Genomic DNA, 24,432 nt, shown 5'->3' with positions numbered 1-24,432 from the left:
AATAACAGCTTCCTTCTAAATCCTAGCGCGGCCACCGGCGACCGAAACACCGGAAGCGGAAGACATGTCAACACTTGAAGCGCTGCCCGTTTGCCTGCTGGATGGCACCGCTTAGCCAACCTTGCCCGTTTTTTAAAAAAGCGGAAAACTACCAGGACATTCCAGGGATATAAATTAGACACCGTAGTAGAAAAACATTCTGGAAACAGGTATTCCATATTTTGCCAAAATTAGTAAGTGTCAGTGTTTCTATGCCGTTACTAGCCGTTTGATCTGGATTGGAGTGTGAACATCTGTATTCTGAGAATAACTTTGTATTGTGGGCAACAATGGCATTTATTCAAAAATAAATCCTCAGTGACTTTACTGGGATTCCAGCAGGTTCCCTGGAAGCAGGTAGGGATTGGGACACTGGGATAGTTTTATCTTGTTCTTTAGCTTGTCCCCCCCCCTTCCAATCAATCAATAAATAGGCCTTCCCTGATTAACGTCCTTGTCATCTGTAAGTCTCCAATTTTTATGATTTGTATTGCTTAACGCTGGCATAGCATTTCAGAGTTGTGACCATATAGTTACTGGAGGTCTTAAAGGAAGGTATTTCTTTTACACCTTTCAAGGGAATCCGATTGGAGAATGCTGATTTAAAAAAAACTGTGTACATTATGTATTAAAAGTTACATCTAGTCTTAACCATGAGTACTGAACAATGCTTATGCCCAAACTAGCCCATGACAGTTTGGTTTAGAGTGGACCTCTCAAACTGCTTGTAGCCCACATAGAGAACTTCTAGTAATTTTTTACCCCTGCAACATTTTGTAGGCACTGCAGATGCTACCCAGTTCCTTCCTAAATATATCTTCCAAAAAGTATTATATATCCAGTAATAAAATGAAATGCTGGTGTTTCCGTTAATATAAAACTAGCAACTAAGTGGCCAAAGTTAAATGACTGTTTTCAGTAATGCTTCACTGTGAAGTTTATTTAACACATTTATTTAATGGCATATGATAATCAGATTCTTCATTTTTGACTCACAAGTAACTTTTGTGTCATTGTTTTAAAAAAGCTTACGTTTTGGGCCCTTAGGTTAGCGAACTTATCCCCATAAGCATTACAACTTTAGTTTGAGTGTTCTGTTTCAGAGTTGTATTTGAATTCAGTCTTTATTTGCAATTTGCAAAACTGGTGCCTCACAGTCTGTTTCTCCAATGTAAAATGCCATTGGTAATGTTTGCCTGGCTTGATGAAAATTGAAGTCCACATGGAAGGAAGACAGTACTGAGTGCCACATTTCTCCTTTCAAAATGACCTTTTCTATTAACTTCCATTATTACCTGTATATGTATATAATATACCATCCTAATGGTACAAACCAAACCACCCACTTGATAATTGAATTTTCCAAGTGAGTTATCAAAAGACAATTGATCAGTTTAATTTATGATTTCATGCATATGGGTTAACCATGCAATAAAAATATGAAAATAATGTTTTATTTTAGAATAAAAACTTATTATAAATAGGCAGTTTAATTTTAAAACAAAGTAAATTACTGAAACTCTACTTATCATTTGTAGTTTCCGCATCTTTATACTACAATATTTCAATATAAGCATACATCTGAATGTTAAAAATTGCATCTATTTTGTATTCAGGCTTCATATGGAAATATTTATGATGCAATCTTAGGACTATCTTCTCAAAACTGGTAGATATGTAGATACATATATATGTTTGTATGTGTAAGTATATGTATGTCCTATATTGTGAATAATTTCCAGAGGGTTCAATGAGACTTACCTCTAGACAAGTAGTGTCTAAATTACTTTTATTATAAACTAGCCAAACAGCAAATCAAATAATAGTGATTTTAATCATCCTCCAAAAATTCTGAAGCTCAAATACAAGGCATTTTACTAAGAAGCTCACAGAACACAGTGAAATTCATTTCTGAATAAACGTTACTTCATTTAGACTTAAATGGATATGTTTCAATGCTTGATTTTTATTTTGTTTTCCATTATAAAATATAATAGGTTCATTTGTATAAGTTCTGTTAAAATGAATTCATGATTTTATATAGCTACCATTCTTTAAATGGAATTTGCATAAGAAAACCTCTTTGCACAAGACCCTCTTAGAATGCTGTTACTTTTTGTGTATGCAGCAGGAAGAGTTTGTTAAGAGCAACAAAATGTTCTAATCTTGGTCCTTTAATGGTAAACAGAATAAATTTGCATTCATTCTGAAGAAACATAGATATTAAGCTGAATGGCCTTAATTGTGCATTCACCCTTATTTGGCACTTACTGACTATATGGGTTGTAAAATGAATTTCATTTGAACTGAATGACGACAACAGCTTTTTATAGTGTGTTTTATTAAATAAATCAATAATTTCATTTCATTATTAAACTTACAGTAAGGGAAGCACCCATTATTGGTTGGTTATTTTATCATTTCATTTCATTATTAAACTTACAGTAAGGGAAACACTCATTATTGGTTGGCTATTTTATCATTTAGTGGGCTGTGTACATACAACAGTTCATTTAGTGATCTTTGAAAAAAGTGATGTGACCAATTTTCACAATTTTCATACTTATGACTGTTGCAGCATCCCTATAGTCATGTCATCAATACTCAAATACTTGGCAACTGAGTCATATTTATGATGGTTGCAGTGTCCCAGGATCATGTGATCCCCTTTTGCGACCTTCTGACAAGCAAAGTTAATGGGGAAGCCAGATTCACTTAACAACCGTATTGCTAACTTAACAGCTGCAGTGATTCACTTAACAACTGTGGCAAGAAAGTTCATAAATGGGGAAAAACCCCACAAATCTCTTCCTTAGCAACAGAAATTTTGGACTCAACTGAAACTTCTATCATATGCTTGAATGAATGATAGTCCCCATCTCACTCTTCCTCCAATGTCTTGTGCAGACAGAGCCCTATTCTGCTTCCTTGGCAAGGCAGAATAGAGTTTGGAAATGCAATCAACACTTCTTTGTGTCAGTATACTTTCCTGCCAACTCTCACACTGGATAACAAACAGACTCCAGTGCTGCCGTGAGGAAGACCCCAACCCTATTATCATCATAATTGTTATTCCACGTCAATTCATTTAAGGATGCAGTTATGCACTGTACACACTGGTGTACTGTGTCTAAAGGAGAACTTGACTGTCTCCAGTGTTTTCCAGCCCTAGAACAAATACTTTATTATATCCAAGAAAATATATGATTTTTGGCAAATGTTTTAAGTCTTTTCTCCTTGCAGCAGATCAGTCTAACATTCTAAGTTATAACAATAATATGTGCCCTGCTAGGCCAAATCTCAAATAGAAATATACATGAAAGACATCTGTTAATGCAATTTATGACTTTAAAAAGATGCAACTCTCCCCACCCTCAAAGAACAAACTCAACCACTCTAGTATTATGCAAGAAATTAAATTGTTATTTAAAGAAATAATGAAGCTGCTTTAAACTGAAGAAGTCACATATTCCTAAATGCAGCTGTTGTCCTCAGGAGTCAACCTGGAAACAAATGGGTTACTATTTATCCCACTTAAGCCCACATTCAGAAGTTTCTTCGGGCAATCTTTTGAAAAGTTTCTCATGGTTGAGGGGGGCTTTCCTAATTTATACCTTTTCATTGGCAAAAAGGTACGTAATCACTTTAAAGCAAGGATCTCCAACCTTGGCTACTTTGAGACTTGTGGACTTCAACTTCCAGAGTTCCTCAGCCAGCTTACTTTGCTGGCAAAGGAATTCTGGGAGTTTTTCTGGGAAGTCCACAAGTCTTAAAGTGGCCAAGGTTGGAGACCCCTGCTTTAAACTACGACCCAGTTTCAGCCCTTATCTGATCTGAGGGCAAACGAAAGTCTGGTGGCTTTGGGAATTAATACTGAGCGTGCGCGAAAACTCCGCATGCTCAATTGCCTAGGCGGGTTAGGGTTTATTTTGTTTGCTTCGTCCACCTTTTTAACACTGCTACTTTTTAAATTTTTGCTGAACGGATTCATTTAGAAAAGCAGGTAGCCGAAGAGCTCACGGATGAATAGCGGGACAATAAAAAAAAGTCAGCAGCGGATATTAACGCTATGCTTGTGGACCTTGCTTGCAAGAGGGAGGCGCGCTCAAACGGCTGGAAGCAGAGGAATGACTAGTTGATAGGGGGGCGGGTGCCATCTTCTGGCTGGGCGGTAGTAAAGCGCTTAAAGAGACGGAAGGTAAACCCTATGTGAGATATTAAAAGAAGAAGAAAAAACACAGTGAAGGCTCGGCGGATTTGTCTGTTCTTTCAGCGTCTGGACAGCTGAAAGAGTGGCTTCTTTCAGAACTGCGCGTGCGCTTTCTCTCTAATATTGCTTGCTTCTCTTCTGCAGAAAGTTAGCTTTGTTGGTCTGCATCACCAAGAAGAAGAAAAATAATAGTAATTTTGGCACAAGGACCCCTCGGTCCTAAGCCGATGCTCCTGGGTGGCGTCTTTTTAGGGGATGCGTTTTACCAACCACATATCCCTTCATTGTTAAATTGCTAGGTTCCAGATGTGACAGTTTACTGTTTTATTTAGAAGTCCCAAAGGTGTTTTTTCAAGAGGCAACTGGACTTTCTTGTTCTTTTCTTTGAAGACGTTTCGCTTCTCATCCAAGAAACTTCTAGATACAGGCTGCAAAAATTCTGATCGCCACAAAATGACAACAATACAGATTTGAACACTTTGCTACCAGCTACTGGTAGTCTTAATTTTATGATTAATGTAAACAAAATTGGTTATGGCCTCTGTATTTTTGAATACTGGCTTAACAAAAAAAAAGTTTCATCGGGTAATGCCATCATTTTCTCTTCCAAATCATTGTGGAAGGAAGTTACAGCAGCTGTATCCTCTTTTGCTTTGGGGGTATCTCTTTTTAGACTGTCCACTTGAAAATTGTTTCATTCAAGCTCTATTTTTTTTTCTTGGTTACAGTACAGATAGAAACATGAATTGGATGCCGCCACTAGAGAAATTGGCCCGTTTATTTAGTGCTTGCAGGCAGCTGCACTCCCTGACTTACCGAAAACAGTGGAAGTCTATCCTGTCCTCTGCCTATCCCATGTGTCCCATTCAGCTGCACCCAGTGCTCTGGCATCCACACACCACCTCACAATTCAGGCCTTTCACCACCAAGGAGGTAATTAATAGTTACTTTATTCTTGCCTTGAATGACTTTTGTGTGCCTCTAGCTAAGAAATAAAAGACAATGTTGTTTATAGAGAGATGCAGTAGAGGTAAATATAAATATTGTAGACTTTCCAAACAATTGCATGCATGTTTTTTGTCCAGCTGGCCTCCAAAAAGAAGAGCAACCTGTCCAAAATGCATCAGTGCAGAACAACCAATTGATTCCTTTCTTTATTTTTTATAAATGTTTTGAATTGTAGTTAAGAGGAAGAATTCTGAGTTCACTTGATGCTGTGCCCCTTTCAAGCATTTGTGCTCTATTCAGTGAATGTTATCACTAGGAGATCTTTGCATACTATTGCATGTATCAACTTCCTGGGAGAATATGTGGGTTTCATTAGAAAAGTATTAAAAAGTTTTAATCTGGAATCATTTTGCCAAACTTCAGTCAACTTTAGTAATAAATTAACAATTAGAGAAGAAGAGGGATTAACACAGCTTCATTGTCATGAGCCCAGGCAAGCAGCCTTAGCATTAGTGGGGAGACAAAAGGTTGAAATGTGGGTGAAAAGACACATCACATATATTTACACAACTTTCTCTCAGGAGTAGGGGATTTCTTTGTTTATTTTTAAACTTATTTGCCTATTTAGAACTTACCGGTACACCATTTGTTCCAGAATGACAGGAAATTATGCCATTTTTTTAGCAGTCATATTTAGATTGAGTTTCAGGGGCCACAAAATTAATGAGAACTCGGATTTGTGAAGATCATGAGAGTCATGAGAATCCTTTAGTTTAAGGCTAAGTGTATTGAGTTGATCCAGTGACTAAATATATTGTTCTTAAACTTTGTTATAGAGAGAAAAATTGGGCAAAGGGAAATTGAAGCCTGTACAGATGAAAGCAAAGAAGCAAGAGGTTGAGATAAAGCGTACAATGACTGTGGAGGAGCTTGCAAAAGCGATGCATAAAGATATAGGTGAGCCGGTTCTTTCAAATAATACCTGGAAATTACAAAAGGAGCAATTCCTGATCTTCCTTTCAGCTGATTGATATCCTTGTGTTGCAGCTTCATTTTTGAATCCCACATATTTAGTTTCAAAGACAGAGGTATATACTGCACAAAAAACCCATAGAGCACTGGCAGTCCACAATTTTAGAAAAATCTCTGATTCCTTCCTTCTGTCAGGTCATAATTTCTGATTTTTGAGTACAAATAGATACATGTGGTTCAGATTAACCATTTCCCCTTCATGTCCTTTTTGTATTTTCCTCTCATATTTTGTGGATTACTGCCTGGGAAACAGGCCTGGCCTAGTGTGTTACCTGAGACTGCTAAGGCACAGAATTTAGTATATAATTTGATCTAGTTCTTCAATTGTCTAGCTCTTAGTCTTTTTTCATTGCATAAAATATATTTTAAGAATGTGTTGGTAATGATAACAGCATTGAAATCTGACAAAGCATCAAAGTATTTGAGGACTGCATATCCTGTCTGGACAATGGAAATTACATGACAAACATTTTCTCCAGTTAGTGCTACTATATCATAGGCCTCTTCCTTGGTTGGATCATTGCTCAATGAACGTTGTGTTTTTATACTCAGATCATGTGTATGAAGCTCTGCTGAACACAGATATAGATTTAGATTCACTAGAACCAGATTCAATCTTGGAAGTAAATTGGATCAAAGACATCGTTAAAAAATCTGGCATGCAATACAAATGGGCTGAACTGAAAGAAGAAAAAGAAAAAGAAAATAAAGATGTGGTTAGAAGGTAACATCTATGCTTAAGTGGGTTTTTTAGTGCTGGATTTAAACATAACTTATATAATACATGTAATCCAGTATATGTGAAGTGCAGAAAATGATGAGCCCTTGGAGACTGTTGTTAATCTGTTTGTTGTTGAGCAGCGCCTAAACCGAAGTCCAATTTTATGTAAACATACTGCTGTGCAAGCTATGATCTATAATGCAGTTAAATCCTTTAAAGGCAACATTCTATTCAACATATCCCATCACTAGGAAGCATGTGCAGTGCACTGTTTCTCTCAAAGCCACAATTTAATTTTCAGATAAAAGTAAATCATGAAAATATTTATTGGAACTTTTAATTAGTAACATAAATTATATTTCTAATGTATATTTATTTGGATTATACTAATCATATTCGCTGTGAAAGTATGTTCAGTATTGAATTACCTTGCATAAGACCTGCATCCTTTTAGCTATTTCAGCACTCCATCTTCTTATCACATCTATTTCTATTTCATGTATTTTTTTGCAACTTCATCCCTCAATGTATTTCTTTTATATTGATCACTCACTTTTGTATTCAATCCACTTTAATCCCATATCCATTTTCACTCCATTCCCACTGCATTTAACTTTTTATGTATCTTTGACATACCCAATTCTTGTTTCTATAAACCAGCAAAGCAAACACCTTTATATGCAGCCATTTAAACTTCTTTAGGAAGCATTCTTTCCCCTCGTTAGACCATAATACTATTACAACCTTTCAGCTATCTTAAAATTTCTCCATCCATATCCCCATCTTCAGTAAACATTCTATCAAAGTAGATAAATGCATTTACTTATTCCTCCTTTTTGCCACTTATATGTAATTTGTATTTGTTCACTTAATTTTCCTTGTTGGGTAGGTTTTTGATCCATTCATGTTTCACATCCATATTTATACTATATAATATTTTATCTGAACAACACATTTAATATCACCACAACCATTCTGTAAACATTTATCCATTAATGCATGAAATAACCACAGGACATCACACATCTTTGATCAATGATGAATGGTAAGTGTTCCATTTATTTTTAAATGTGATTTTTCCTTTATATATTGTTCTTACTTTATTTAGTAGCCAAACTTCACTTTCATATTTGCATAAAGTAAAACCCATTTACTTTACCAGAATCTTACTCTAAATCAACAATGTGCTGTAAACATATTTTCTCACATTCATACATTTTTCAGTGGCCTGCCAAGAATCATAACTATACACATAAACTGCCTAACATCTCAAATTCCCAAATATTGTTCATATCATCTCTTACGTATTTCAGTCAGGAATTTGCCAAACATATTTTTAGCATGCAATTTTTCTGCCATTCTATTTGTATGCAAAATGAAGCTACTTCTGTTTAGAGAGAAGGAAAATTGGAACCAAAATACTACCATGACCTCTTTAGTTCATATGAATAGAAAATAAATAGTTGCCCACAAGAATTTTTATCTGCCTTCTACTAATGTTAAACATTTTATTACATTTTGATATGAAATAAAAGAATTCATATAACCTTTTAAGTACTTCCTTCTCCTATTTGCTCCACAACAACAACCATGTGAGGTGGGTAACTGCCCAAAATCATCTAGCTGGCTTTCTAGCTTTCCAGCTAAGGAGGGACTACAATTGAAAGTCTCCCAGTTTCTAGTCCGGTACTTTAACCCGTAGACCAAAGTGGCTCTGACCCCCTACTTCCTGGGAGATGCTGAAAGAAGGTGAACTATGAAAGAAAATCACAGTTGGTAATTTTCAAGAAATTTGAACTGATGATTTTATAAAACACGCTAATTTATTTAGTGTTAACAAGTGTTAAGCACCGATTGATCCTGTAGAAACTACTGTAACAAAACAAGTTGCTCCTTGGATAAGTGGTAGAACACCTTCCCTTGCAAAAGGTCTTAAATGAGACAGATTTCTCTGAATTCCTGGAAAATCACTTCCAATGGTGACACTACAGAGAGTTATGGTTCAGTGGTCTGAATTCTATTCCTGAGTTTAAATAGAACTCATTACAGCGATTCTGATCATAGTTTTATATAAGCAATTGATCTGGAAACCCAAAATCTATACTTAGGGCATGATTCCAACCCTCATGTGGGTTTCCTGGTACCCTGAAAGTGCAGCTCAAACAGCTGGTGGCAAAAAGGCAGCATTTTCTGACCATTTTTCATGGATAGGTGCAGTTAGAGCTGAGACTTTGCTTCCCAGAAGTTACCCACAGATTAAAGTACCTTTTCAAACACCCCCCAAAATGCCCAAGATTTTCAATTTTCCTTCTAGTTGCCAATATGACATGTTGTTTACGGAAAACTTAGGAGGTCAAACATTCATGGGTTCCCTATTTAGAATTTAGCCATGAAAACCGTGTTTCCTTCTTAGGTTAAAAAAAACTGCATCTAAAGGACACTCTAGTTCCAAATTGTTGTTGTTACAAAAAGTTGAAATACAGAGATTGGGAATTTTAAGAGCTTTGTTAAGCATAGAATACAAAACATAAAAAGGCTTATTTCATTTAAAATTGAATGTATTACTTTTGGTTGCAGGCCTCCTCAAAATCCAGCTTTATTAACCCCCAAGCCTCCAGTTATTACTGTATTGGGCCATGTTGATCATGGAAAAACTACGCTGCTTGATAGCCTGCGAAATACTAATGTGGCGGCAATGGAGGCAGGAAGTATCACCCAGCATATTGGTGCCTTTCTTGGTATGATTTATTTGAGTATTACTCTGTTGTCAATTTCTCATCTGCAATAGTCATTAATAGTGCTTTTTGCCAGCTTTCTCTTAGAGCTAAATTCAGGTTTAACTACAGGGAGGTTTACTGCCAAACCCTAGGTATGAAATCTGACAAAAGTCACTTCTCCTGTCCTTGAAGTAAAGTTGTCTGAAGAACTCAAGTTCCAAGTCCTAGCTAAGTCATATGAAGTTTCCCAGTCTGGTCTTAACAGCAACTAAATACATGTGTTCCTGTCTATTTACTGATGTCCAAAAATGGATCCTAACTAGTTTCATTGCCAAATCAATTATAGTTTATAGAGCAGGAATCTCTCTAAGTGGTGTATTGGACTTAGAGAGATGCATTGGATACATATACCATATTTTTCGGAGTATAAGACACACCTTTTTTCCTCAAAAAAGAGGCTGAAAATCTGGGTAAGCCTTATACACTGAATACAGCATTTGTTTGCCTCCTGAAACCCCGCCCCTTCACCAAAATGGCTGTGCATAGTTTGTAGAAGGCTTTCTGAGAGCTCCTGGGGGCTGGGGAAGGTAGAAATGAGCAAAAATGCCTCAACAGCTCCCAAGAGCACTCTATAAGCTTCCTAATGCCCTTTTTTTTTTTGACAAAAAACGGGCCCGTTTTCATGAAAAACGGGCCATATTTTGATCATTTCCCCCAACCCCATCCCAGGAACACTCTACAAGTCTCCTAAGGGCTATTCGTGACTTTTTAAAAAAACGGGCCCGTTTTCACAAAAAATAGACCATTTTTGGAGGTTTGCAGCATGCAAAAACTTTTTTTTTTTAATTTGCCTCTTCAAAACCTTGGCGCGTCTTATACTCCAATACATTTTATACTCTGAAAAATATGGTAATTTCCAATCTTGCAGATTGTTATATGAGAAAATTGTAGTCCAACATAACTGGAGGATGCCATTTTGGCAAAAGTTAGCAAATAGAGAAATGAAGGTAAACTTTAAGTACTAGGAGTAAGGCCCCAAGTAAAGCATTGTTTTGCAGGAAAATTTAACAGCTGAACATGGACTATAGAAAACTGACTTGTCAATTTTAGGCAATGTCTCTGTTTAGAGTTTTGTTTATATGAGGAATTATTACAAATCTCATGAAAGCAGCTGTTCAGTGTGTTCTGTGAAAGTGATATGAGAAGCATTAAACTCTTGTTGAGACGATACTGTGTATGTTTCCCATTATTTTTGCAGTGCAGTTGCCTTCTGGGGAGAAGGCAACATTCTTGGATACTCCTGGCCATGCTGCCTTTTCAGCCATGAGGGCAAGAGGTACACATATCACTGATATTGTTGTACTGGTAATAGCTGCCGATGATGGTGTGATGGCACAAACTGTGGAATCCATTCAACATGCTAAAAATGCTAATGGTATTCATGGATTTTGTTCTCTTTTGGGTAGTTGAGGGAGGAGATATATACTACTACTGACATTACTGTTACTGAATATCTTATTATTTGAAGATTTGTTGGTCATCTGGAACAAATTATATATATGTATCTGAAACTTGTCCCTCCACATTTTTTTCTCACTCAGTTCCAATCATTATTGCCATCAATAAGTGTGACAAACCTGACGCTGATCCTGAAAAAGTAAAGAAACAACTGCTGGCTCATGATATTGTTTGTGAAGACTATGGAGGAGATGTTCAGGCTGTTCCTATCTCTGCATTAAAGGTAATGCAAATCAGTTTCAGTGCCATCCCTAAGGTAAATCTGTATCACATTGTTTATTAGCAGTAAAAATTTGAATCATCAAGAGTCACATGATACATCGGGTAGAGTTTTTAGGAGAGGAAAACCTTCATTTGACCGTCTACTCTAGAACCCAGCTGTTTGGAGAAAAGCAGTTCTTTCTCAGCACTGAACAGGAAATTTCCTAATGAGGGAAAAATACTTTATTTTGCTATTCAATCCTAGGTATTGATCTTGGAAAATATGATAAAAAAGGCTATAGTCAGCCTCCAGCATATCCTAGATTTTAAGACAATAGATTTTCAGTAAATCTTCTATGCATACTGATTTACTTACAATGATTGTTAAGTCCTACCTTTTCTTAATTACTTTTGACTTTTTTGACTTAGAGCCATAACTTGATGAACTTAAAAGAGGCAATTGTAACTCTTGCTGAGGTAATGGAACTGAAGGCAGATAGCACAGGCCTCATGGAAGGTATTGTAATAGAGTCTCGCACAGATAAAGGAAAAGGGTGAGCATGCATCTTTTCATTCCATTTCATCTTTGGCTGGGAGTTGCTCTAAAATTTTCAACAATGCAATTAAATAACAATGCATAATAAATTAAAATTTAAAAACAGTCCTTTTGTAAATTAAATTAAATTTTCTTGATTTAAAACATGTGATTTTACAGAAAACCTGTTTGCTTGGACTTAATCTCTCCTATAGCACTCCTATAATGTGCTAGTGTGAAATTGAAAAGCTATTGTGATCAATTCCCATAGATTTCATCTAAATCACACACAATGGGCTCCCTGCTACACCTGAATTGGGGGTGGGGGGATATTAATGAAAAAAATGAATGGCAAGACAGCCTGCAGCAAAGCAAAGCAGCACCAGATTTCAACATCATATTAATTGCCAAGAAAGTCTTTAAGCCCTACTTGAGCTTCCTAAGCATTCATAGATAATTGAGCATTCTGATTATTGGGTGAAAAATATATTATTCCGATCTGTTTTATAGATTTGTGTCAAAGTAGATTTTAAACTGAAAAAATTATATAGCTATATTGACATAATAAAGCTCAAGAGGCTTAGACATTAAAACATACCATTAATTGTGAATATCAAATCAAATGTCATTTTTCTTTTTACTTGCCTTCCACCTGACCCCAGTCCAGTAACCACGGCCATTATCCAAAGAGGCAGTCTGAGAAAGGGCTGCATTTTGGTTGCTGGAGAAACCTGGGCCAAAGTGCGAGTTTTATTTGATGAGAATGGCAAAATCATGGAAAATGCTTCCCCTGGTTTGCCCACGGAGATTGTGGGGTGGAAGGAGGTCCCTGCAGCAGGGGACGAAATCCTTGAAGTTGAATCTGAGGTAAGTACATTTCTTGCTTTAGTATCCAGGTGTAATGTTCCTAAAATTGTCTTTATTCCATGCTTATCCAAAGTTTCATCCAAGATGCACCAGAAAATGTTCTGCAGAAATTAAAAACCAGGGAAAAGGAACATGTTTTCTTTTCAAAATCTGGAAATAGTTTAATTCAAGCAAGAAAGGCTTTTACTCCATGTGGCACTTGCTCAAAACTGGACCAATATTTTAATACCTCTGTTGATGGTTCATTTAGTTGAGAAATATAATATTGATTCAGTTTTAATTTCTGATTATTCACCAGTAGTTAATGTCTTCGTTTGGATAAAAAAAAATCTGTAATAGGGGAAAATGACATTTTAATGTTATTGTTATTGGAAGGTGCTCACTTTTTTGAGTTACAATAAAGGTACCAATATGGTGTTTTTTCACTGTTGTATAGTACGCTAATCAGTCATTTTCTATGAGACGGGTGGTAATATAAATTTGATAAATATTTTTTTTCAAATTAAAAGAGGGTCAACTAATTTGGGTATAGTCTATGTTTAAAGCTTTTTGGGGATAAGCTAATAACATGCCTCTATGGAAAAAGATGCTTATATTACAATATAGAAATTTAATATGTATAAATTATAGCATAGAAATTCTAAGTTCTATATACAATATAGAATTATATAAAAGTCATTTTCCCAGTGCCGAAGATGGTGGTCAGGCACATTTAGATATTATTCAAATTGTATAAAATGAAAATGTGATTTTATGAGAATTTGATATCTTGGAGTACAGGCAGACCCTGCTTATTGACTGCCTTGTTCAGTAATTGTTTGAAGTTACCACAGTGCTGAAAAAACAATTTTATGATCAATGCCTACTTTTGTGAGCTTTGAAACATCACTCAGTCATGTGATCACCATTAAGAGTGGTGGTGCAGTGGTAAGAGTGCAGTACTGCAGGCTACTTCTGCTGATCACCAGGCTCAAAGTTGACTCAGCCTTCCATCCTTTCAAGATCTGTAAAATGAGGACCCAGATTGTTGGAGGCAATATGCTGACTTTTTAAACCATTTACAGAGGGCTGTAAAGCATGTGAAGCGGTATATAAGTCTAAGTGCTATTGCTATTATAATTGGTATCGGTGGTTGTGTGCTTCACTTGATTTTTGCTCCCCTTGTAGAGCAGAGAGATTGTAGAGCAAGGAATTACAACCGAGTAAGCAATCACACAATGGGAATACACATTGAAAGGAATGTGGTGGCATCAGCATCCCTGAGCATGTTCAGGGTTGGGAGCCATGAGCATACTATGCAACAGCAATGATAGGAGCCAAGCTATGTTGGCAAATTAACTGGTTAATTACTTTTGTTCTGCCAAGCAAAGGGCACATGAAGTTGTTGAATGGAGGAACTATGTGAAACAGCAGGAAAAGATAAATAAAGATCAAAAAATGATAGAAGAAAAGCAAAGGACTCATCAGGAAGACTACAAGAAGAAGCGAGAGGGTCTCATGAACATGAGCTGGAGACAGAGAGTATATTTAATAAAGAAGAGCCAAAAGGAGTCCATGACTAGGCAATCTGAAAAAATTACTCAGAATGACAAAAACAAGTTGCCTCTCCTTATCAAAGGTATACTTATTTTTCTACTGCTTATTTATCTTTGTGCTCAGCTCTACACTTGTTTGAGTTTTTAAACTAAGCCCCAGCATCCATCTAGGCCCACTGAAGGAGTCCAGACTACGGACTTTCAATCACAAATTTAACACATTAAAAGCAGCTCCTTAGAAATATTTGTATAATTGGATCAGAATTAGATGCCTTTGTTGCTGAATCCCCCCCCCCACTGAATTTATAAAATTTATTTTTTATCTTCTTGTATTAATTTTATTGTTTTTATGTGAGGTTTTATATTCTGTAAGCCGCCTTGAGTCGCCATGTGCAAATAGGCAGCAATATAAATTGCCTAATTTTTTTAAAAAAATAAGCACACATTCCCAATACAATAATATAAAGTTCCTGAGTTATGTGACTTGCTTGAGTATGATTTTTCTTCTTTCCACTGAAATTAACTAGGTTTCTTGTTTCACCAAGGTGATGTGGATGGCTCTGTAGAAACCATTCTGAATATTCTGAAAACCTATGATGCTGATGAAGAATGTATATTAGATGTGATTCATTGTGGAATTGGGGATATTAGTGAAAATGACATAAATCTAGCAGAATCGTTTAAAGGTAACCAGTTGTGATCTGAGGTTATCTATTTGTTGGATTAATTAGAATTAATGGCTTGTTCTTTAGTTTAATTACGTAAATTAGGTAGTGGCTTGCAGTTGCTATGTGCACTTTCCTACTCCACCCCTTAAAGTTTGGTGTCACTTTGCAGTTACATATACCTCTGACAACTTATAGGGTGGTAAACAAGGCTCCTTTTCAGGAAACTGAAATAATGCTCCATGTCAATTTCTGAGTGTAGCATAAGCTATTCATATACTACCAGTGTTCATATACAATTTTCATCTGTACAGGTCTGTGATGTAGAAAAAAGAGATTCAGATCTTCCAACAGTGCATATAGCACTTCTCTAATTAAGGCAACTGATTTTGTCAGTGTTTGTCTTCTTCCTCACTTTCCTTCCACTTATCCCAACATTCTAGACTTCTCCAGAGAGTTAAGTCTTGTGTAATGTGTCCATCAGATAATTTGAACTTACTATATGTTTCAGAGTATAAGACACACATTTTTCCCTCAAACAAGAAGGTGAAAAACTGTCTTATACACTGAATACAGCAGTTTTTGCCACCCGAAACCCCACCCTTTTCACCAAAATGGCCACCCATATCTTTTAGGAGGCTTTCAGAGTGCTCCTGGGGGCTGGGGAGGGCGGAAATGAGCAATAAACGGGCCGTTTTTTGCTCATTCCCCCCCCCATCCCAGCCCCCTGCAGCACTCTACAAGTGTCCTAAAGACTATTCATGCCCTTATTTTGAAGAGGAAAAAAACGGGCCCGTTTTCATGAAAAACGGGCCATTTTTGGGAGGTTTGCAGAGTGCAAACTTTTTTTTAATTTGCCTCTTCAAAACCTTGGTGCGTTTTATATTCCAGTGTTTCTTATATTCCAAAAAATACAGTAATTATTTGTTCCTCAAGTGAGAACGTTGGGTTGTTTTATATTGATTTATTCTTTTTCTTGGCCATCCATAATATTTTCAGAATCCTTCTCCAATACCCAAGTTTAAAAATATCAGTACTCTGTCCTGTTTCCTCAAAGTCCAATTTTCAGTGCCACAGGGACTTCCACAGTTTACATGATTCTGACCTTTATAGGTATAGAAACGTCCCAGTGTCTGAATATTTTTTTCAAAGGCCTTTGTGGTTATAGTACCAAGTGCTAATTGAAGCATATTTCTTAACTGTGATCCTTGATCACAAAAGGCAAAAACTATCAGTTATTTCAATAAGTTCATTGTCATTTGTAAAGCTGCTTGCTATAACTGCTGTCATTAGTTTGGCCGTGTAGTTAATCTAGTCACATTTTTACTGTCTGCTTAACTTTAATTACTAGAATTTCCAATGCTTTGAGTTTTCAATTATCAGACTAGTATTATCAGCATAGCAGAAATGATTTTATTTATTCCTCTATCTTTAAACTGAACTCATCTTCCAATTCAGCTTCTCCACTCTCTCTACAGGTAGTCCTCAAGTTATAACAGTTCACTTAGCAATGGTTCAAAGTTACAACACCCCACCCCACCCCCAAAAGAGTACTTACAACATAGTCCTGAAGTTATGAATGTTGCAGCATCATAGCGGTCGATCACCCTTATGACCGACCGACCGCAGACTGCAACATTCCACATGCCTATTTCCATCCCTCACAGGGACCTAACAGGGGCTGGCCCTGCTACACTAGCCCATCAGCTCCTCCCCACCCCATTACTGATCGTTCGCTCATTTACCTTTCAAAGATCCAGAGTTCCAGAACAGGCTGACTGCTCCTTCTCTCCTCAAATGAGCCATCTCCTCTCCAGCTTCTCTGCTCCAAGATTTGCATGGCAGTGCAAAAGCAGAATTGTGAGAACAGAGGCAAAACCGGATGAGTGTGCCCTGCTCAGCTTGACTGACTCACCGAGGCTGCCTGCGCAGGACACTCAATTCGCTTTTGGAGGACCAGGCAGCCTCGGTGAGCCTGAAGGACTGAGATTGTGCACCAAGGGCTTCTGTTGTCCGCACCAAAACCTTTTGCAAAGGGACAGAAGGCTTCAAACAGTGGATCGCTCTCCCTAAGCCTTCCATCCCTTTGCAAAAGCTTTTTCCATGGAGAAGAGAAACCTTTGGGGAGCAAGACTCACCGAGGCTGCCCAGTGCTTCAAAAGCAGATCTTGCCCAGGCAGCCTCAGTGAATCAGCCAAGCTGAGAAGGCTTTTGGAGCACTGGGAGCAGACGAAGAAACCACAGCAAAGAGGGTGGAGAGGAGATACCTCACTTGATCATTGAGATCTTTAAAAGATAAATATCCCAGCGAGGCACGATGGGGGGAGGGGAATATCTCAGTGGGTCGGGAGAGGCCTTGGATGGTTGGAAGCACTAGGCCCCTCATAAACTTCCCTACCCTGAGATACCTCATGTGCACTTAATGACCTGTGAATTCAATTAGTGAATGCATTGGGTAAAGCAGGGAAGGATTACGTTCATTTAATACAATCCTATTAATGAATCCTTAGGTTATGAATGTTCAAGCAGGTTCTATTACATTTGTAACTTGAGGATTACCTGTATACATAGTCCATATTTAGGTTGTATAAAGGGAAAATATATGTCTCTCTCTTTTGCCTGTTTTGCTAAATTCTGTCTATACTCTGGCTTTCTGACCTATACTAGGTATAGATATTGCATGAGAATAATGAGATGTTCTGGGTTCCTATTTTCCTATACCTTGACATCCCACATTCCATACCTTGATAATCAAAGAAATCAAAGTCCCTGAGTCTTTGATCAGTCCCTGATCTGAGTCAAGGAAACACATACTTTTTTGTTCATATTCTTTGGCTTTCTTAATTATCCAGTGTTCATTAGCAGTAAGGATTATGCTCCTTGACTGTTTCTAAAGCCAGTTTCAATTTCTAGCATCTCCTGTTCCACTTAGGGCTCTAATCTTCATTGGATAATGAATTTATGTACTTCCCTAATTGTCTAAAAAGCCAGAACTATTGCAGTTTTTGTTCATTTCCATGAGATTTGGCTGGTTACATATTAATCAGAAATAATGGTTTGAAATAAACCAGTCAGTTATAAATAATATCTATTTCAAACTTTGGGATTTGTTGAATTTTACAAAGTTTATTTTAACCATGAGCTCTAATTAATTTGTGACTCTATCTGTTATTTTTCTAAATGCCAAGAAATTGGGAATGTAGAAATCCAATTTTTCAGTGGGAATGTACAGGCTTACTGCTCAAGTTCAGTTTTTGCTGCTTTGAGGCTTACTAGGGTGAATGAATTGTATTGCAAATGCTTCCAGTACGCCCCTCAGACAGGGTTCGCAATTTGGGAGTCCTCCTGGACCCACAGCTGACTTTTGAACACCACTTGTCGGCTGTGACCAGGGGGGCATTTGCCCAGGTTCGCCTGGTATACCAGTTGCGTCCCTACCTGAACCGGGAGGCCCTCACAACAGTCACTCGTGCCCTTGTGACCTCTAGACTGGACTACTGCAACGTTGTCTACATGGGGCAGCCCTTGAAGAGCATTCGGAGACTTCAGCTTGTCCAGAATGCAGCCACGCGAGCGATCGTGGGTGCACCTCGGTTCACCCACGTAACACCTATCCTCCGCGAGCTGCACTGGCTGCCTATTGGTCTCCGGATACGCTTCAAGGCACTAGTCGTCACTTATAAAGCCCTTCATGGTATTGGACCTGGGTACTTGAGAGACCGCCTGCTGCCAATCACCTCCACTAGACCGATTAGATCCCACAGATTAGGCCTCCTCCAAATTCCATCCGCCGGCCAGTGCCGACTGGCGACTACCCGGAGGAGAGCCTTCTCTGTGGCTGCTCCGACCCTCTGGAACGAACTCCCCGTGGAGATTCGAACCCTCACCACCAGGCCTTCCGCAAAGCCCTTCAAACCTGGCTGTTCCGACAGGCCTGGGGCTAAAGAGCTGTTGCCCCCGTATCGAATGGTATGACTGTCGTGTGTTTTTAAATTATGTATTGTTATGTTTTTGTCTTATTTTCTGTCTGTATCCCCCTTCCCTGATTTGAATTGTGAGCCGCCCTGAGTCCCCTTCGGGGGAAAAGGGCGGCATATAAATATAATAAAATCAATCAATCAATCAAATTCCCTTTTCAACAAAATAGTTAAGCATATTGGCATTACAATGAAAAATGTTTGAACCAAGTCTCAGAATACAGCGCTTGGTAAAACCCCAGAACCTGTCAGTAAATCTTTCAGAAACCAAAGCATAAAAAAATAAAGAGTAAATTGTGTGAAATTATGTTTGAAAGAATATACAAACAGGCATAAGGGAATTTGCTTGGATTTTAAAGTTTAGCTTTGGCAGGTAAAAACCTTTCTTGCACCTTTGTCTTGGGATACATGGTACAGTCTGAAGTTAATAAAAGAGAAGCGACAGTACTTCATATTTGTTCTCTTATTCATTTGACAGGTATCATATATGGGTTCAATGTAAAAGCACATAAATCTATTCAGCAAATGGCTGCTAAAAAGAAAGTAAAGGTGAAACTACACAACATCATCTACAGGCTTGTGGAGGATTTACAGGAAGAGCTCAGCAACACTTTGCCTCTTGGTGTAGAGGAGGATGTGCTAGGTATCTCAAATATTCTAGAAGTGAGCTTCTAGAAGTTATCTAGTCGATAACTGGGAGGGGACAGAAATCTGGGCTTCATAACTTTGCTGTGCTAGTAGTTTCCAGTTTTCTCTGCTACTTGTAGAATTCAAACTTAGGCTGCCTTCTAGGACCAAGACAGTTATTACAGGTTGAATACCGTTAGAGTATTTGTGAAAGAAATGAAAAATAAGTTATTCTTAATTACTGCACTAGAGGAAATAAATCAAGAAAGTTGCAGATGTTTGTTTTTAAAAATTCAATTGTTCTAGACGCGGGATGGCAAACCTATGGCATGTGGAGCCATTTGTCAGGACACGCGAGGCGTTGCCCTGTCAGCTGGTCAGTGTGCATGCGCAAGCTGGAAAGCTGGGTTCAGCCTTTTTTAAAGCCATTTTTCACCCTCCCCAGACTCGAGGCTGTATAGGAGCCTGGGGAGGGCGAAAACAGCCTCCCCCGACCCCGCTGGAGGTTTTAGGAGCTTCCCTGAAGCCTCTGGAGGGCAAAAAACAACCCTACGAGCAAACCGAAAGTCACTTCTGGGTTGCTAGTAGGGCTGATTTTAGCCTCCGAAGCTTTCAGGGGCTCTCAGGAGGCTTCCCTGAAGGCTCCGGAGGACAAAAAATGACCCTACGAGCAAACCAGACTTCCCTGAAGCCTCCGGAGGGCCTCTGGGGGGCAGGGGAGGTTGTTTTCAACCTCCCCAGGCTCCTATAAAGCATGTGGACCCTGGGGAGGGCGTAAAAAACTTGCAAATGGGTTGCACCTGTCATGCACGCATGCACACTGGGGGGGGGGGGGTAATGCATTGCATTATGGGTGCAGAACACTCGCACATGACCCCCCCCCTGCGCTCGCCCCGCTTACGGCACGCAAACCAAAAAAGGTTCACCATCACTGTTCTAGACCTACTGTAGAGAAAATAATAATCAAGCTGCATTTCAATAGTAGAAATCTAGCAGCAGGTAACTTTCTATGTTCCCAGACTTTAAAAATTCTAGATGTTTTCCTTGAAAAACAAAAACAAATTGTGCAAACCAATAAAATTTTTGCTGTGATATAACTAAAAAGTAAAATTGAGGGTGATAGCAGATTTTAATACGAGAGGCCAGGTGTTATGTTTATGTGGATTTTGAGAGTCTACATTTTAACCATGATTCTCATGTTCCCCTTATTTCAGGAGAAGCTGCGGTTTTAGCCATCTTTGAGGTTGATGTAGGAAAACATAAAGTTCCAGTGGCTGGTTGCAGAGTACAGAAAGGACAACTAAACAAAAAAATGAACTTTAAATTAATTCGCAACGGAGAATGTATTTGGACAGGTGGGTAAAGTGCTTATCTAACTTGGTAGCTATGTTTGTTACTCAGATTCTACTTTGTTGAAATGTTTTTTTAATTTGTTCAAGGTATTGCTTCTGATTAATATTTCTGCTACATTTCCTTCTTCATACACTTTTGTCTGGATTATTTAAGTATAAATGTGTACAGTTCTATATGAATGCTATGTATACAGCCACCCTTATAGCATTCCCAATTTACTGACATTTCTGATAAATTATGCAGTTACTTGTACTGAAATTTTACTCATTTGTTTGATTTAGGATGCTTATCGTCTTTGAAGCACCATAAGGAAGATATTGCTATCGCAAAGACTGGCATGGATTGTGGACTTAGTTTGAATGATAATGTGAAGTTTGAAGTTGGAGATGAAATTGTTTGCTTCAGTCCAAGGGAAGTAAAGCAGATAATTTCTTGGAACCCAGGATTTTAAATCAGGCTGCCTAAAATATGGAAGGCAAGAAAACTTGAATCTTCATTCAGTATCGACTATAGAATCTTTGGGATAGTGTCCTGCACAGTACAATTAGAAGGAACATATTACAGACTTCTACTGCTTCTAATGTAAAATTGGTTACAGAAAAAAGAAGTCTGCCCTTTCAGGAAGTGTATATTTATGTTATGAAATAACATTTTAAAACCTAAGTGTTCACTACAAGGAAAACCAAAACATTACATTTGTTAACTGCAATTGTTGTTTTTCAGTCATTATCAAAAATTTTAGATGTTTTGCTAACAAAATTTTACATTTTCTATAGCACCCAAACCAACAGCTATTGGATCAAACACCTTTGTATGTTTAAATTACAGAACCTACCACACCCAAACCATTATCGAATGATTTGAAACATGGGGATGACTGTCATCTCTCACACTATAATGTTCAACAGAGTTTTCCAACTTTGAGCTGCAAAGTTGCAGCCAATCAGCCTTACATTAAAATTAGAATTGTAGGTATTTTTTAGGTAATTGTGCTTTTTTATAACATTGCATGGAAATGAATAAGGAAAAAATGCAGATAATCAGTTAGGGTGCAGTAACACTATAAACAAATAATAATACAGTATTTCTGGAATATAATTTCGCAGCCATGGAATAAAAGTATGTTAAAAATGCTTGGAGGAATGGCAGAAGGGTATTAATAAATTTGTTTGGGCAGGGAAGAAACCGAGAATAAAACTTAAAATAATGCAAGATGCACATGAAAGAGGTGGTTTGAAAATGCCCAACTTAAAATTATAGTATGAAGCAGCAGTTTTATCAACAATTAGTGATTGGATTAACTTAACAGAGGATAGAATATTGAACATTGAGGGATATGATTTGGTATATGGTTGGCATGCTTATTTAATATATGATAAGGTGGATAAGATTTTTAAAAGCCATATTTTAAGGAATGCTCTATTGCATGTCTGGAAAATATATATATATATATTAAATGATGATACCTATGTGAGCAGTACCCAGACATGCGATAGAGAATGTAAGCATAGAACAAAAATAGGATGTAACTACATACAGAGCTGCTCAATACAGAAAGAGGTGTACTACAGTTAAAGCCTATGAATGTACTAAAAGAGGAAAGGGTAATTCAAACCTGGTTTCAGTATGGACAGCTACAGGCTAGATGGAAAAAAGACCAGAAAATTGGTATTATGCAAAATGAGGATAATTTAGTAAAACAAATTAGAGACCAGAGTCAAATGCATATAAAAAGGTTATATATTGATAGAAACAGATTCTGAAACAGAGCTAGTTAAAGACTGTATGATAAAATGAGCACAAAATTTTGAAGAACCAATAATGATGGAAACATGGGAAAAGATACGGGTAAGAAATGTAAAATTTACGCAAGCCCAAAACTTGAGAATTTTTATAAGCTGTTTTTTAGATCCTAAAAAATTAGCTTGTATGTATCCGAACTTATAATCTAAATGCTGGAGATGTGATTGTGCTGATGCTACGTATTATCATATATGGTGGACTTGTAAAAAAGTCAAAGCATTTTGGATAAAAATATGGTGGATTACTCAAAATATTCTTAAAAAGAGGATAAAGTTTACTCCTCAGTTATTCTTGTTAGGTATAATTACAGATTGTATAGTTATAGAGACTAATTTGATTCTGAATTTAACAACGGCAGCAGATTGTTGGTGGCGCAGTACTGGAAGAAGGAAGAATTGCCTACTATTCAAGAATGGAAAAGTATCAAACTTAGCAGAGATGGCTAAAATATCAGCATGCCTCAAGGACCATTCAGATGAGAAATACAAGTTGGAATGGAGAAGATGGACTGATTATATTCAAAATAAATATGGGACTAAGAAATTTCAGTTAACTTATGAATGAATGAACAAGGAATGTTACAATTTATCTAAAGTTAGCTTTACAAAAGGGGAGTTAAAGTATAAGCGAAGGTACGATGCTAAAGTTAGTTTATTTTAGTGTATGATTGTTAAATGTTTATAGCCTGTATTTGCTCTGGAAAGTTGGGGGGGAGGTATACTATTTTTACAATAAAAAATAAAAAAAATAAAATAGAAAAAAAAATGCTAAAAATGCAAGATACCCTGCCCCTTTTCCTAAGAATATGTACTATAGAACAGAATTCCCCAACTTTTCTTTTGGGAGGGGGGGAGGGGAGGTGCCTTTATGTGTCCATGCATGTGTGCAAACAGGCCCTGCAATGTTGATAGCAAGAGTGGGTGTGTGTGTGCGCATACTGGCCAGTCACTCACATGAGCCAGTGGCCAACTGGCCACAGCATGGGGATCCCTGCTGTAGAAGATAAGCAATTTATGATAGTAGGTAAAAGAACAGAAATCTGCTAACACTTCTGCAAAAGGAACTAAAACTGCTATCAAAGCAGGCAAAAAAATACCCTATGACAAAACAAAAGTAGCATTAAAAACCATCTTTTGAAAAAGCTGTTCTAGTTCTATAATTTAAAAAAAAGTAATTGGAACTATTGTGTATTTAAATTCAAGTATGATTTGAGAGACCGCCTACTGCCAATTACCTCCACTAGACCGATAAGATCCCATAGACTAGGCCTCCTCCGAATTCCATCTGCCGGCCAATGTCGTCTGGCAACTACCCGGAGGAGAGCCTTCTCGGTGGCTGCTCCGACCCTCTGGAACGAACTCCCCGTGGAGATTCGTACCCTCACCACCCTCCAGACCTTCCGCATAGCCCTTAAAACCTGGCTGTTCCGACAGGCCTGGGGCTAAAAGACTTGCAACCCCACTCGAATGGTATGACTGTTGTGCTTTTTAACGGTGTATGGTTTTCATGTTTGTAACTTGTCTGTTTCCCCCCCCCCCCCTTTGAACTGTGAGCCGCCCTGAGTCCCCTCAGGGAAAAAGGCAGCATACAAATAAACTGAAATTGAAATTGAAATTTTGTCTGAGCTACAGTTAGCAGGTAAATTTATGCAAAATAATGTCCTCCGCCCTCTGTTTTTCACTTA

The 24,432-nt window shown here is 37.7% G+C and overlaps 1 protein-coding gene across 3 annotated transcripts; it reads left to right on the top strand.

The window, feature by feature from the left end:
• Window positions 1–29: 29 nt before the first annotated feature.
• Window positions 30–22,125, top strand: MTIF2 (mitochondrial translational initiation factor 2). Of its 3 annotated transcripts, none has more exons than XM_032216997.1 (14): window positions 30–209; window positions 4,978–5,182; window positions 6,034–6,154; window positions 6,782–6,953; window positions 9,528–9,688; window positions 10,926–11,102; window positions 11,269–11,408; window positions 11,816–11,940; window positions 12,584–12,788; window positions 14,154–14,406; window positions 14,869–15,009; window positions 19,444–19,608; window positions 20,807–20,947; window positions 21,227–22,125. In XM_032216997.1, exons 2-14 carry the CDS (start codon window positions 4,991–4,993, stop codon window positions 21,394–21,396), a joined length of 2,163 nt encoding a protein of 720 aa, XP_032072888.1. In that variant the 5' UTR covers window positions 30–209; window positions 4,978–4,990; the 3' UTR covers window positions 21,397–22,125. The 3 variants fall into 3 exon arrangements, with proteins under 3 accessions (XP_032072888.1, XP_032072889.1, XP_032072890.1); XM_032216998.1 differs by having other exon boundaries at window positions 58–233; XM_032216999.1 differs by lacking the exons at window positions 30–209; window positions 4,978–5,182; window positions 6,034–6,154; window positions 6,782–6,953 and having other exon boundaries at window positions 9,532–9,688; window positions 10,931–11,102.
• The last annotated feature ends 2,307 nt before the right edge of the window (window positions 22,126–24,432 follow it).

The sequence above is a fragment of the Thamnophis elegans genome, chromosome 4, assembly GCF_009769535.1.
Source record: "Thamnophis elegans isolate rThaEle1 chromosome 4, rThaEle1.pri, whole genome shotgun sequence".
NCBI lineage: Eukaryota > Metazoa > Chordata > Lepidosauria > Squamata > Colubridae > Thamnophis > Thamnophis elegans.
The sequence above is the reverse complement of the archived record's forward strand: the minus strand, read 5'-3'. Positions and strand labels throughout refer to the sequence as shown.